A 13,963-nucleotide genomic window follows, 5' to 3' on the forward strand; every position below is an offset into this window, starting at 1 on the left:
CCAGTTCTTGGGTTTAGTCGGCATTCTTTTCTATATTCTGTCATGCTTTTTCAGTTAAATGTTTTTTAGAATAGCTCTCAGGGCAAAAGGGTTATCATAATTACACTGCAGCCTGAGTGGAAGGCAAAAGTGGTAGCCAACTTGGAGGGCACACTTTTTTTAAATGTAGTCCCTTGGAACATTACAGGTCTCCCTTCAAAACTAGACAATGAAGACTGTTGTGTAAATTTGTAGAGTGCACCTAATCTCCCATAAGGGTATCCAGGCTCTGAGTAGGGCAGGCCTGAGGAGGGAGGAAGAGATCATGCCTGTTTCGCCTGGAAGAACCATGTCTTGAGGTTCCTTCGGATGACTGGCAAAGTACTGCAGAACATGGGCCACCTCACCAGCTTTCAAATAGGGGTAGCAACATTTTAGTAGGGAGGATAACACAGACCCTAGAGAATGGCCATATGGTGGCCTGACTATTTAAATTATAGTTTTCCCCATGTGTAGTGTTAAAGTCCAAGAAAATTACCTAAAACATCCGGCATTTAATTTTGTCCACCCGGTGAACAACGAGCAGAGTCAGAACAAGTTGTTCTCACAGAGCACCGTATTAGGTCCTTCTGGCTCGTTGGTGTCCCGAAGTAGAAATATACACCAAGTTTGGAGGTACAGATACCATAGATCTGACCTTAAACAACAAGGGTGCTGATTACAAACTCCCCTTTCTTTCACCTTAAGAGCCACAAAAAAGCTCTTAACCTACTGGTCCTGACGAACGCCTCTAGAGGTCCCAAGAGGCTGAAACATGTTGACCACGATCACCAGTGCGATAGACCAGTAACTGGGTCTATACATGCACAACTTTGTTTTAAGTTTCCCACATCATAGATCTCAGGAATAAAGTACACGAGACTTGGTGTTAGGAATTTTATCTCACATTTTTTAGCACGAGCACGCCCTCTTTTTTATTCCTGGCCACTACTGTCAATCCAGTTGGTCTTCGTCCATGCGGAGGTCAGCATACTGAACAAAGAAAAAGACCCAATGATCATGAAGTTACGGTATACTAAGGCAGAGAATCAACATATACCGCCCAACGCCTGTGTCCGTATATGAGGGTTTTTTACAACAATGGTCTCCCACGTTAACTAAGACCCTGGTGACACAGGACAAGTGGTCCATTCTCCCCCCATCTTGATCTTTGTCCTTTAGTTTGGCAATGCTTAGGCACTTGTTCAATGCATACAGTCATGGTGACAGCAGGCATACTGTCATTTTCATGCAAGGCCCACGGGACACAGTACTCATAACAGATTTGAACATTCAATTTTAACCCCAGGACCAGTAAATTGTGATTTTTTTTAAAGGAGATGCTAACTTCGGCTGCTGGAACGTTTCACAGGCAAAAAGGAATGCCAAACAGTGAGGCCTGAAAGCAAAAGACACACTAGTGAGGCCTGTCAGGTAATAGGGGTTGTTAAAGGTGGATGATTTCCTATAGCTTTCCCTTACCATCTTCGCCTATCAGGTCTGAGGCTCACAGAGTAGCCTCAATTATTGAAAAAAGAAATTAGGCTGTGAGTATTCCCTTTCAGGTCTGTACTCTTTCTGTAACGAAAAGGCTGAAACTGTCCAGTGTTATTGTTTATTCTGTCTTGCTTATTCTGTCTTGCTTATTCAGGCCGCTATTGGTTATGACTGGTCTGTGGGAATCACAGACGATAGGAGGGTCCTGTTCATGCTTGAAGTCAGCAACCACCACATTAGCACAATATGCATTCTGGATTTTCAAAATATTTGTGGAAAATACACAGCACCTTGTTGAGTTCCCAACAAGGATTTCAATTAAATGCCAGTTGGTTATTCTCTTATGAAGCTGTTGGGTGGTTAAAGATCAGTAAACTGGGGCCGTGGCCTGACCAGCGAACACGGAGGCTGCATCCTGATCTGTCACCATTCTACCCGCACTGCATCACGTCCCCCTTTGCAGGCACCTAGGTTGTCAGCCAAGCGGTGGGGGACTGAGGGCAGTGGCTGATTTCAACCGTGGCTCTTTGCAGCGCTCTGGAGTCACCTACAGCCGTGGCTGGGCAGCATAGAACTGGACACAGTGACGCTGCACGGGATGCACAGTGCTGGAGGTGCTGACCGTGTTCTTCTTTCCCGCCCACTGTGTTTGGCCTCCGGAGGAGTAGTTGCCCGCCCTTGAGGCTGCTGAGGCGGAAGGACTCAGCCCTGTCAGAGGTGTGGCTGAGGCCACAGAGAGCCCACCTCAGGCTTGGGCATGGAGGGGCTGAGTGAGGCCCTGCTGGGTGGGTGGCACCCTGCCCTGCAGCCCTGGAGTGCCGGGCATCAGCTGGCATAGATGGGCCCTTCCCCCCCAGGAGCTGTGGAGCCCAGCTGTGCATTGGGTGGGTCTTCTCTTGGCCAGGGACATTGGAGGATGCTGTGGCCCCTCATACAGGTACAAGGAGTGGATCGGGATCCTGGTGAGAGGGATGGAGGGCTGGAAGGAGTGGATCGGGATCCCGATGAGGGGGGATGGAGGGCTGCCCCTTGCATATGAAGATCTAAGTGGGACACCCCGTGCCCCACCCTCCTTTGCCTGGCAGTTGGTGCTGCAGGCCCTGCAGAGGCCTGGGGTGTCGATATACCCTTGGACATACACACGCGGATTGCTTGCCTTGCTCGCTCTGGCTTACGAAAGTTGGATATGGTGCTGCCTGCTGTCTGTATAAACTTTGCCCCTCCCCCTGAGAGGAGCATCCCTTTGTACCTCTTGTGGAGGTGAGCCAACCGGCCGAGTGCGTGCACACCACTGTGGCAGACTTGTGGAGGACATTCCCACCGGGGGCACTGGCCTGCCCCCGGCACTCGCCCCAGAAGTCGGATCAGCCGGGGTCAAGACTCCTTTAGGGAGTGAAATTGACAGTTGGTGCCTATGTTGTAAAGGCAGACGGGCCAGGCCCTGGTGTGGCTTACGGTGCGGCATCCGCTAATACCTGAAAGTGGGCCGACCAGCTCGTGCTTGGAGCCTTCTATTTTTCTGTGCGGGGAGCCTGTGGCGGGATCCTTGGCTGTCGGCTGCTTGTGTCTCCCCTCGTGCTTGCTTACAGGGGGCCTGGCGGGTTGGCTGCATGGCTGGAGCATTGTGAGTGGCTTTGGGATTGCCATGGGATCACCACTCACCATGACAAGGGACAAATATGCGCAGCTCAGGGGTGCAGCCCCAGCCACTGGGGCATGCAGACTGGCAGCGGACACCCCGGATAATGCAATGTTCCAGGCAGCCATCACACAGTCCTGTGATATGCTCACGACCAGGACTGGGACAGTGTGCTCCGACGTAAATATGCTCTATCAGGACCTCAGGAAGCCGGTAGATCGATTCAGTGGCGACTCTACAGCAGAAGGTAAACACACGGTGGTCACAAAAGAACTGACTGCACGGGTTGAGGAAGCTGAGGACCGAACTCGCCTATACAACTTGCGATTCGTCGGCTTTCCAGAGGGCTGTGAAGGGTCCTCCATGGACGCGTTCCTGACACAATGGATCCAATCTGTGGTGCTCCCGGGAGGCTCTACTCTTGCTCTGTGTTGGATCGGTCGCACAATGCAATTCACAAACATGCCAGGCTTCAGGGTGAGATCGTGTTCCAATCTCAAAAAATCATGATCTTCCCCGACTACACGAAAATTGTCCAAGAGCAGCACCAATCGTTTACAGCATCCAAACAACACCTATGGGAATTGAAGCTATAATACATGCTTCTATATACAGCATGTCTGAGAGTAGTGTATAATTTGCAGACTTTGTTCTTCGACTCACCAGAGGAGGTCTTTCGTTGGGAGGACTAAACTGTGACATTGAAGCCTCACCCCCCCGCCCCCCCCCCCCCATCACAAGGGGACAAGAGAGACTGCTCAACAAAGACTCCTGACCGGGTTTGCGATGCGAGCAGAGGCCGTAGATTCGGGCATGGTTGGCCTCCTAGAGGTTCTTGCTCACTTCTGAACAGTGGGACAGTGCAGAGACTCAGTACCATTGGAGTGTCTGTTAATATTTGCATGGGTAGCAGTGTGGGACACAGTATCCAGGACAACAATCATAGAGATACAGGTCCATATTCTCTAGTAGTTCTTCTTAGTGGGGTGTGGCGATCCATTGAGAATGGCAATGCAGCAACCCTCGTTGGAGCTCATCGTCAACACCTCCCGCGATAGGTACTACTTGTTTATTGAAGTATGGGGTGGATGGTTTGGGGAACATTATACGTTTATATGGTTGAACTGCACAGACCCATTGTACACCCCGTCCCATGCCAACATGCAGCCCTTAGAACACACACAACCTGCCCATGATGAGTAACACAAGGTGTGGGGATCCCACAGGAAGCCTCTGTGTAATATCGTGGAATGTTCAGGGTGTTCTTTATAAGATCAAATGAGGGGCAGTTTTAAAATATGCTAAAGGAATGGGGACTGATATCTTGTTGCTGCAGGAGACACATCTCCTTGATACTAAGGCCCCCTGCCTTGCCAGACATGGCTACAATCAGGGATTCCATTCCGGGTTCACAGGGGATCCAGGGCTATAGCCATACTGATCCATCCTAGTGTCCCCTTTAAGACATGAGCTTACTGCCACAGTAAATATATGATAGTCACTGGCCCACATATGGAGATTCACTTACTCTCAGTTGTATGTATGCCCCTCCCCCTTGTGGCAGACATTTGTAGATCTGGTTGTGAGATTGGGGGGATCTGCCGAGGGAGCCAGACAGTACTTAGGGGTGGGGGGGGGGGGGGAGACTGGAACGACATGATGGATCCCCAGGTGGATTGGTGGTGCACCAAGGGCAGCATCCTGGAGATAGGCAGGTCCAAGCTTGGGTCTTTGTGGCAAGTGTGATACCCCTCCAGAAGAGGCCTCACCTACTTCTTCACAGTTCACGTTTTTTTTCCCATCACGATTGCTTTCTTCTCCTTAGCGCATAAGCTCATAGGGGATCAGATGTCAAAATCCTAACAATGGGTCTGTTGATCATTCCCCGGTAAACCTTAAGCTTCATGTGGGGCCTAGGCGGTCGACCTTCCGCTGGGGGCTCTCGTCGTGGCATCTGTGGAACCCTGCTTATGGTTTACATATCGCATGCTCTATAGAAGAGTGCCTGACCCTCAATGTTGACATGGTGTCCTCAGCAGTGGTGTTGCGGAAGACCTTTTAGCCGACTCTGTGCGGAGTAGATATCTGTTACTGTACGCGGGAGCGCCAACGTCAGGCACAGGGCTATGCAGACCTTGAATTGCAAATGTGGATGCTTGACAACCATAGTCGTCTGGCTGACAGGCACGCTGTGTGGCGACAGCTGGGCCTTTCTCAACAGCAGTACCAGTAGCTGCTTTTAGAGGAGGCGAAGCAGCGCAGAGTCTAATATAACAATGGGGGAACAAATCAAGCAAAATACTACACAGGCTGTGTCAAGCCACCCAACACCAATCTTCTTTACCCATACTCTGAGAAGCGCAAGGGCGACTGTTGGAGCGCTCTTGCAAGGTAGCTCAGAGCTTTGCCATCTATTTTAGAGTGGTGTACACACGAAAGAGGTCAAATTGCCGTTTTTGTAGATGAGCTCTCCATGGCCCTTGCGGAGCTACAGCCGGGGAAGGCTCCTAGTCTAAATGGATTCCCATGCCAACTTTTTTTTATAGATTTTATGCCTCAGCTTGGAAAACACCTTTTGGGGCACTCCATTTGGCATGTGAGATGGAGTTACCTCCACCAGACTGGCAGCAAGCAGAAATTGTAGTTTAACAGGGCTGACCACCAGAGAAGCACTCCTCGTACAGCCCGATCTCCCTCCTGAATTTAGAGGTGAAACTCCTTGCTAAAACATTGACCAATAGGCTGATGCAGTACATGTCAGTCCAGGTCCACCCTGACCAGGCGGGTTTCATGCCAAACCGGGCCATGCGACATAACATTAGCATGTATACAATGCTCTTGCTCTTGTTGGTCCACTGGGGAGGCCAACGGCAGTGCTCCTTGCTGACATCGACAGGGCATTCAACTTTGTCAGCTGGGATTACTTTTTTTTTTAAGTGATCTTTCAGCTTTAATAAGCGTACACATTTGTATAAATCAACAAATATTTCCACATCATTGCCATATTGGGTCGGACAAAACCCCAAACCTTTTTTCAATACAGATAAATCAAATTCAGACAAAACTCTGTCCGAAAGGTTTACAATTGTTAGCTCCTGTGGGGTAGTCTCAGTGTGTTCCTCTGATATAGACTTTCTAGTTCTTTTTGGACCTGGTCGTCATGGTGACGGTCTCGTTCCTTACTCTCTTGTTTCTGTTTGTGTTCTTGCCATCTTCTCCCCCACGTTCTTGTTTTTGGTCTCTTCTCATAGTTTTGACCCCCAGTCTTAATCTCCCCATTTCTACTAAAACAGTTGGGATAACTTGTTTACTCTGCTCCAGAGGTTGAACTTGGGCCCCCAATTTGTCTCCTATATTGTGCCTTTGTATACAGATCATTTGGCAATGTTGAGGGGTGCGGGTGCCTCATCCGACCCATTACCAATCAGTCAGGGGATGAAGCAGGGCTGTCCCTTATCACCACTGTTGTTTGCACAAGCCATGGAGCCACTGGTCCCATGGATCAGGTTGAATGCACAGGTGAGTGGCTTTGACTGGAGTGCGAGGCTATTTGATAGGTTCGCCCTTTGCGTGGATGACGTCCTGTTCTTCCTTACCAGCCCAGAAACCTCAGGTCCGAATCCTGCAGATCATGCATATTTTTAGCGAGACCTCTGGCCTCTGTATGAATGCCTCGAAATCCATGATATTCCCTGCAAATGGCTATGTTGAGATGACAGAGTGGGCATCAGGACTGACTTTGACCAATGGTTGATTTAAATATTTGGGGCTATATGTCTCTCCAGACGCGATGCTGGCATGGTCTCGAAACTTAGGGGATGCATTGGAACGTGTTAGAGAGGAGGTGAGCATCTGGTTGCTCCTGCCGTTGTCACTGACGGGTAGGTCAGCAATCTTTAAGATGGCCTCCTTGCCCCGATTGTTATATCATTTACAAAACTATACTTTTGCTATTCCTTGGTCGTGGTTCAGACAGGTGGATGCTGTTCTCGGGGGGATTCCTGAAAAGGGGGGCGGTCTGCATTGCCCTCAGAACCTGTTTTCAATCCACGTATTGTGGGGTATTGCCACAGCTGACATATACTCATACTACTCCTTATCCCACCTCTTGATTCTAAACTGTTGGTGGTATGGCCCACAAAAGCGGCCCAACATATGCAGTTGAGAGGTGGGAGATGGGTGACACCCCCATACTGGACTACCTGTATGCTGGGGGGACGCAGGTGCTATTTAATGTTTGGAGGAGCTCTCTGCAGTGAATGGGCTGGTGGGGGAAGCTGATGGAGAGGACGCCATTATGGCAAGGGGGGCATGCTCAGGCAGGTGGCCCAACTGGAGGCCTTTCGGGAGTGGGACATGAATGGGATCTCCACTCTGGGGGATGTAATGTGGGGTACAGTTTTGAAATCGTTTCAAGAGCTGCAAACTGGTTACCAACTGCATCGCAGCCAATTCCATCCATACCTACAGCTCCGCCATGCTCTCAATCCCTATCTTAAGACCTCACGGACATCCAGAATTTAGCCCATTGGAGGTTAAACTCCTCCTGGGAGACTTGGGGCCTCACCAAATAGCAAAAGTCTACCAGACACTAGTCACAAATAGCTTGAACACATTACCCACCCTCAGAGTGACATGGGAGGCAGACATTAGGGCACTAGACAACGACGACTGGACAGAGGCATTGGGGACTCTTCGTGAGGCGGCAATCTCAGCCCACTACCACCTGATACAGCTCGGTGCAGAGACAGAATATTGATTCAAAAATATCTACTTGCACAAATATCGAGTTGCAAATATCGTGGGTCAGAAATATCGACATACACATTCTCGTGGTCAAGAATCTCGACTTTAGGTAAGTAATATTGATGTTAAAAATATCAAATTGTTTAATATCGTTTGCAAAAATATAGTTGTTAAAAATTAATGTTATGTATTTTAGATTTTATTTTATATGTATGTGTTTTTTGTATCAGAATTGTTTGTATTTTTAATATATGTGTTACATTTTTACTAGTTATAAAAAAAAATATTTTAATTTAGCATTTTAGTTCCATAGCGGGTTGTGGGTTTATGGGGGAAAGGGTGGGAAGTAATTTAATTATATTACATTTATTGATTTTTTTTAAATAATATTTGTTTAATTAAGATGTTATTGTGTTAAATGTGTAAAGTAATGTATAATTAATTAATTGATAATTGTTTGTTAATTTATTTAAATTCATAAATCGGTAATTATGGTAATTGTGTAATTAATTTTAGGTGTGTTTTGAGGTGTTTATAGGTGTTACGGGTGTGAAGTCATTTTTTAATTGATGGATTAATAGTTGGCTGTTAATTAATTAAATTAATTAATTTGTAATTAATTATGGTAATTGTATAATTAATTTTAGGTGTGTGTTGTGGTGATTATAGGTGTAAAGGGTGAGAAGTAATTGATTTTTAATTGATGAATTAATAATTAGATGTTAATTAATTTTAAATAATTGGTAATTAATTATGGTAATTGTGTAATTAATTTTAGGTGTTTGTTTTGGTGTTTATAGGAGTAAAGGGTGGGAAGTAATTTGTATTTAATCATTTAATCAATTAATATATACTTGTTAATTAATGTTAATTATTTGATATGTATTTTGGGTAATTTAATTTTTTGTCTGTTGTTTTTACTTTTAACCGGGTAACAGGTGGGTATTAAATACATGTAATTACTTCATTATTAGTTGTTAATAGTAATAGTTTTTTACTTATAAATACGTTTTGTGTATTAGAGTTTAATTTAGGTGTGTGTTGTGGATATCATAGTGTTAAAGTGTGTGTAGTCAATTAATGTTTATTCGTTTTTCCCTTTATTAATAATATATTTTTAATTGATTATTAATTATGTTAATTTTGGAAAACATTTAATTAGAAATGTTGAAGTGTTTTGTTATTGGTGTGGTGGTAAATACAATAAATAAATTTATGTATTAATTAATTTATTTGTTTGTAAATATTTTCTAGTTAAAACATTTTTATTTATTCATTTATTTATTATTTTATATTATATATTATTTGTAGTTTTTTATATGTAATTAATATTATAATAATTTTAATTTATATATATTTAATTTATTTAATTTTTCATCTTTACATATTGTTCATTTTTTTAATGGTTTTTTAATAATCTTTAATGAATTTTAGTTTTCACTTTTTGGAGTTTGAATCATATTTTTTGTCTCTTTGCTATCCAACACTTTCCCTACTGTTGCACTCACTGGAGTGGACATAGTGATTTTTACCCTTCCGCTATCCAACACCTTCCCTACTGTTGCTCTCACTGGAGTAGGAATAGTAATTTTTACCCCTCCGCTATCCAACACTTTCCCTACTGTTGCACTCACTGGCGTGGGAATAGTACTTTTTACCCCTCCTCTATCCAACACTTTACCTACTGTTGCATTCACTGGAGTGGGAAAAGTAATTATTTCCCCTCTGCTACCCAACACTTTCCCTACTGTTGCTCTCACGGGAGATGAAATAGTAATTTTTACCCCTTTCCTATTTAACACTTTGGGGTCGATTCCGATCCTGGAGAAAATCCGTCCGTACGATTCGTATCCGGAGCCCTCTCCGTACGACTCGTACAGACGCCGTACGACCCGACGAGTACGATCCGGACCGGGGTATCGGGACGCGACTTGTACGGTCCACATCAGGTAAGTGCGATTCGTACGGAAAAGCACACATTCACATACACACCGTACGTTTGGGGGGGTACGCACCATACGCCGCGATCATGGGGTGTACGCACCGTACACCCAGCAAACATGGGATACGGTGCGTACACCCCATGATGGTGGGGTACGGTGCGTACCCCCCATGATCGCAGGGGTACGGTGCGTACCCCTGCGATCATGGGCGGTACGCACCATACCCGGGGGGGCCATTGCGTACCTGTTTCAGCGCGAACTCCGCTTTTACGGCTGTTTTCAGCTGCCGTAGAAAAAGGGTGGTACGGTGCGTACCCGACACGTATCGTACTTGCTGGGTCGTAAAAAACAGCCGCAAACTGTACATATGTTGCGTACAGCGGGTTCCGAGGGAGAATCGTACGGAGATTTGAGACGGCTATTCGGAGCGGTTTTTCCCGAATCGGAATCGACCCCCATATCTACTCTTACACTCACTGGAGTTGGAATAGTAAATTTAATTATTTAGCTATCCAACATTTTCCCTACTATTGCATTGATTGTGTTGGGGAATTTAAGTTTACATATTTTTTAATAGTTTAATGTCTTAAATTATTGTAGATTTTTTTATGTTTTATTTTTTATTTTTATATTATTTTAAACTTTTAAAATAAATTCAAGATAAGTTTATTAATTATGTTAAAGTAAATATATATATATATATATGTATACATGATTATGTTTGTGTGTTTATTTTTTTGTATTTGTTACATTTTGTAAAAATGTATATTAAATGTAATTAACTAATTTTGTTAAAATAATATTAATATTTAATATATATTAATTTATTTTATATATATATTTAAATTTATATTTTTTACATCGATATTTTGTATTCAATATTTTTGTACTTACCTGTGTAGGTATGGGAGTCAATATTTTTGTATTCTATATCATTTTTGTTGATATTTTTAACATTGATGTTTTTGTCATCGATATTCTATCAGTGAACCATGTCTTCTGTGTGGGACAGAAGAGAGTACATTCCTTTATGCTGTGTGGAGTCACACGGCGCTGGACAGGTTCTGGCATATCCTACCTTGGGGAGGTTCTCTACTGGACCATCCCCCTGGACCCAAAACATATTCTCCTTCATATTACTGACAGCATGGGGGGACAAATATAAACGGTTGCTCCTATTCCTGGGACTAATACTAGCGAAGAGGGATATAGCCAGAGAGTGGAAGGCTGAATCTCCACAGTCTCTTGCAGCATGGAAGAAGGGGATGGATCATTGTATGGGGCTAGAGGTTGTGATGTACCAGGCAAAGGGATGTCTATAGAAGCAGCCCAAAATCTGGCAAAAATTGGCCGATTGCAGAGGGATTGTTTTGCCACCCAATAACACAGTAAGCTCATTACTTGAGGCAGAAATTCAGGGGTATGGGACGGGTGAACAGGGGAATGCTACAGATGATTGACGCTGGACATTTGCATTGTCACTTGGTGTTTGGGGGGGATGGGTGGGGTCAACTGTGCAGATTTGTTTGTTCATGTTGATGGGTATACCAATTTCCTCATCATATGTGTACTCATCTGCCTGTGCGGCCACGCTTTTCTGCATAAACCCAATAACATTTGTTATAAAAAAAGAAATCTGTACACTAAGGGGTCCATTAGGATGGCGGGCGGACTTAGTCCGCCCGCCATCCTATCGGTCATTGGGACCACCCGCCATAAGGGCGGGGGTCCCGTGGGGGGTATTAGGATGTGCCCGCCACTGTGGCGGGCGCATTCTGCATTTTTAGCGTGCCGCCCGCCACAATGCTAAAAATGCACAAATGCATTTGCATTAACAAAGCGGCAGGCACCGCGCGGTGCCTGCCGCTTTGTTAATGCAAATGCAGGGGGGTACCACAGGTACCCTCCGTGTGCACCTCCCACCTCTCCTTTACTCCGGGGGCCCACAGGGGGCACCCGAAGTGAAGACCGCATGCCTTTCCGTGGTGGCATCGCCGCCACGGAAAGGCATCTGTTCTGGCCCATCCTAATATGGCTGGCGGTGTCTATTAGACAGAGATATAACAAGGGGAAATCATGTTTTGGGATCCCCCTTTTTTCTCTGCCCACGCTTGACGGGTCACCCCAAAACTTTCAACACAGCTGCTGAACCAAAAAGTGGAAGTTCTTTCAACATTTTGTAAAAATTCATCAGGCAGCGCCAAAAGTATTGGCAAGACAAAGAACGCTTTTCCTATGGAAACTTTCACCCCAACTATACCTACCGTGTGTGTGTGTGTGTGTGTGTGTGCGTGCATGCGTGTGTGTGTGTGTGTAAATGTATTTGTATGCATAATATGACCTCTGCAAGTGGCCCCAGCACTTTTATATGAGGCCCTACGTGTACCCCTCTTTAAATTAATTTCAAGACATTTCAAATGGCTTTTTTACTTTTTTACTTGTTAACAAATACAAAATACAAAATGGCGGGCCTGAGTTTACAACTTTTTAAAGATTACTGTACGCTAACTGTATTCAAAATGGGTTTTCTCTCTTATTTTGGAATAGTTTTACGATGCCTAATTCCACTTATTTCCCTCCCCTCTATTGCTCATAAATTGTTCCCCCCGCCTGCTTTACAACGCCAAGCTAACGAGTTTGGCTGCACACGTGAGCTTGAAGATGGCAGAAAAAATAATTCAAGCGCTTCATCAGACCATCACACTAATTAAAAATCCAGATCTGATTAACAGAACTCTGAGTTTCATACTTCGGAAATCGGCAAAAAAGGAATAAAGAAATAATTAATTCTTCGTAGCATGTCTGATACTTTTTTGTAATGCAAACGCCACAACATCTACTGAACGGTTTACACCAAAGCAGACTTTCCCAATAACATACTACTTTCAGGCTAAGTTTGGAGCAACGTCTTTCAGAGGTGTTTGCATCAAGCGAGCAGGGCCGGCTCTAGGGCGGTGCGATCGGTGCTGTCGCACCGGGCGCTGACTTGGGGTGGGGGCGCCATGTTTATTGTCCTAAAAGTACCTGATGCCGCGTTCCTAGTCCCAGCGATAAAAATGTCAAGATAACTCATTTGATTAATGTTCTTCCTGGAAAGAAACCAGAGCTTTGTCTAAGAAATGTTGACTCTTAGTTCAGAGGGTTTATCTTCTGCTGAAAAGAATGTGTCCCATTCAGATCACAAAGTGCATATAATATAATTGGTCAATGGGTTACCTCTTTTGTCTGAGAGATCCTTTTGTTACCTGCAGTTTATAAGTTAAAATCCTGATATATTAACTGTTATCAAAGAGCTGCATGCAAACTGCAAGGAATGTATTAGAGCTACGTGTTTTTTGCCCAGTCTTTCATTATCCTAATATTGCAAAAAGGGTTCATTTAGGTAGAATCTTATTAATAAAGAAAACCCCTAACAATTGTGTTACATTTTAAATTCCGAATTTGCGTTTTTTCAGACCAAGGACTCTTAAGTATACTGCCTACCAGTATGGATGACATGTGACTCCTACACCTTGTAGGCCTCTGTCTTATGTAACATTTCCTATACACTCATTTACACACATATGATTGTCTCTGTGCAATGTGTGTGTGATATAAAGTGTTCTGACACCTTAAACTGGTATAAGTGGCGCTATAAAACTAAATTAATCTAAGAGACAGTGGTTATGGAGACTTGAGGGCATTGTCAAATGGTGTTAGTGAGGGAATCTGTGTCGGAGGTGGTCAATTGGGGGGGGGGTGTCAACAAACATTGTGCACAGGGCGCCACCTGCTGAACCTGCAAGCGAGTGGCACATTTCATGCAAATTCGTCAAATGGTGCCAAAGCCATTGGCAGATCAAAAAATCGATTTTCAATATGCAGCTGAACCATTACTACACACTCACAGTGAATATGTCTGTCAATAGCAAATATAGGAGTAGAAGGCATAAATACGAATAATACATTAAATTAAATAATGTAAAAACAAAACAGTACATGGGCAGATAAAATAATATACCCCATTTTGATTCTTACATGCTTTTGAAGGAGAAAGAACTGGAATCCGTTGTGCTGGATGCTGTTCTAGCAGACAGGTCAAATCAAGTGGAAACTCTTCTAAACTGCTAAGTGACTTTAA

General features: G+C 44.4%; 2 protein-coding genes across 4 annotated transcripts in view; one reads left to right on the plus strand and one right to left on the minus strand.

The window, feature by feature from the left end:
* Positions 1-13,963, minus strand: part of IQCK (IQ motif containing K) — a 632,757-nt gene that overhangs the window by 550,712 nt on the left and 68,082 nt on the right. For all 3 annotated transcript variants that reach the window (XM_078665098.1, XM_078665097.1, XM_078665096.1), the window contains exon 3: positions 13,861-13,957. In XM_078665098.1, coding sequence (XP_078521224.1) covers positions 13,861-13,957 — 97 coding nt within the window. The remainder of the gene's footprint in view (positions 1-13,860; positions 13,958-13,963) is intronic.
* KNOP1 (lysine rich nucleolar protein 1) overlaps positions 1-13,963 on the plus strand; it is a 386,483-nt gene that overhangs the window by 230,624 nt on the left and 141,896 nt on the right. The gene's annotated exons all lie outside the window — the stretch shown is intronic.

The sequence above is a fragment of the Lissotriton helveticus genome, chromosome 10 (assembly GCF_964261635.1).
Source record: "Lissotriton helveticus chromosome 10, aLisHel1.1, whole genome shotgun sequence".
NCBI lineage: Eukaryota > Metazoa > Chordata > Amphibia > Caudata > Salamandridae > Lissotriton > Lissotriton helveticus.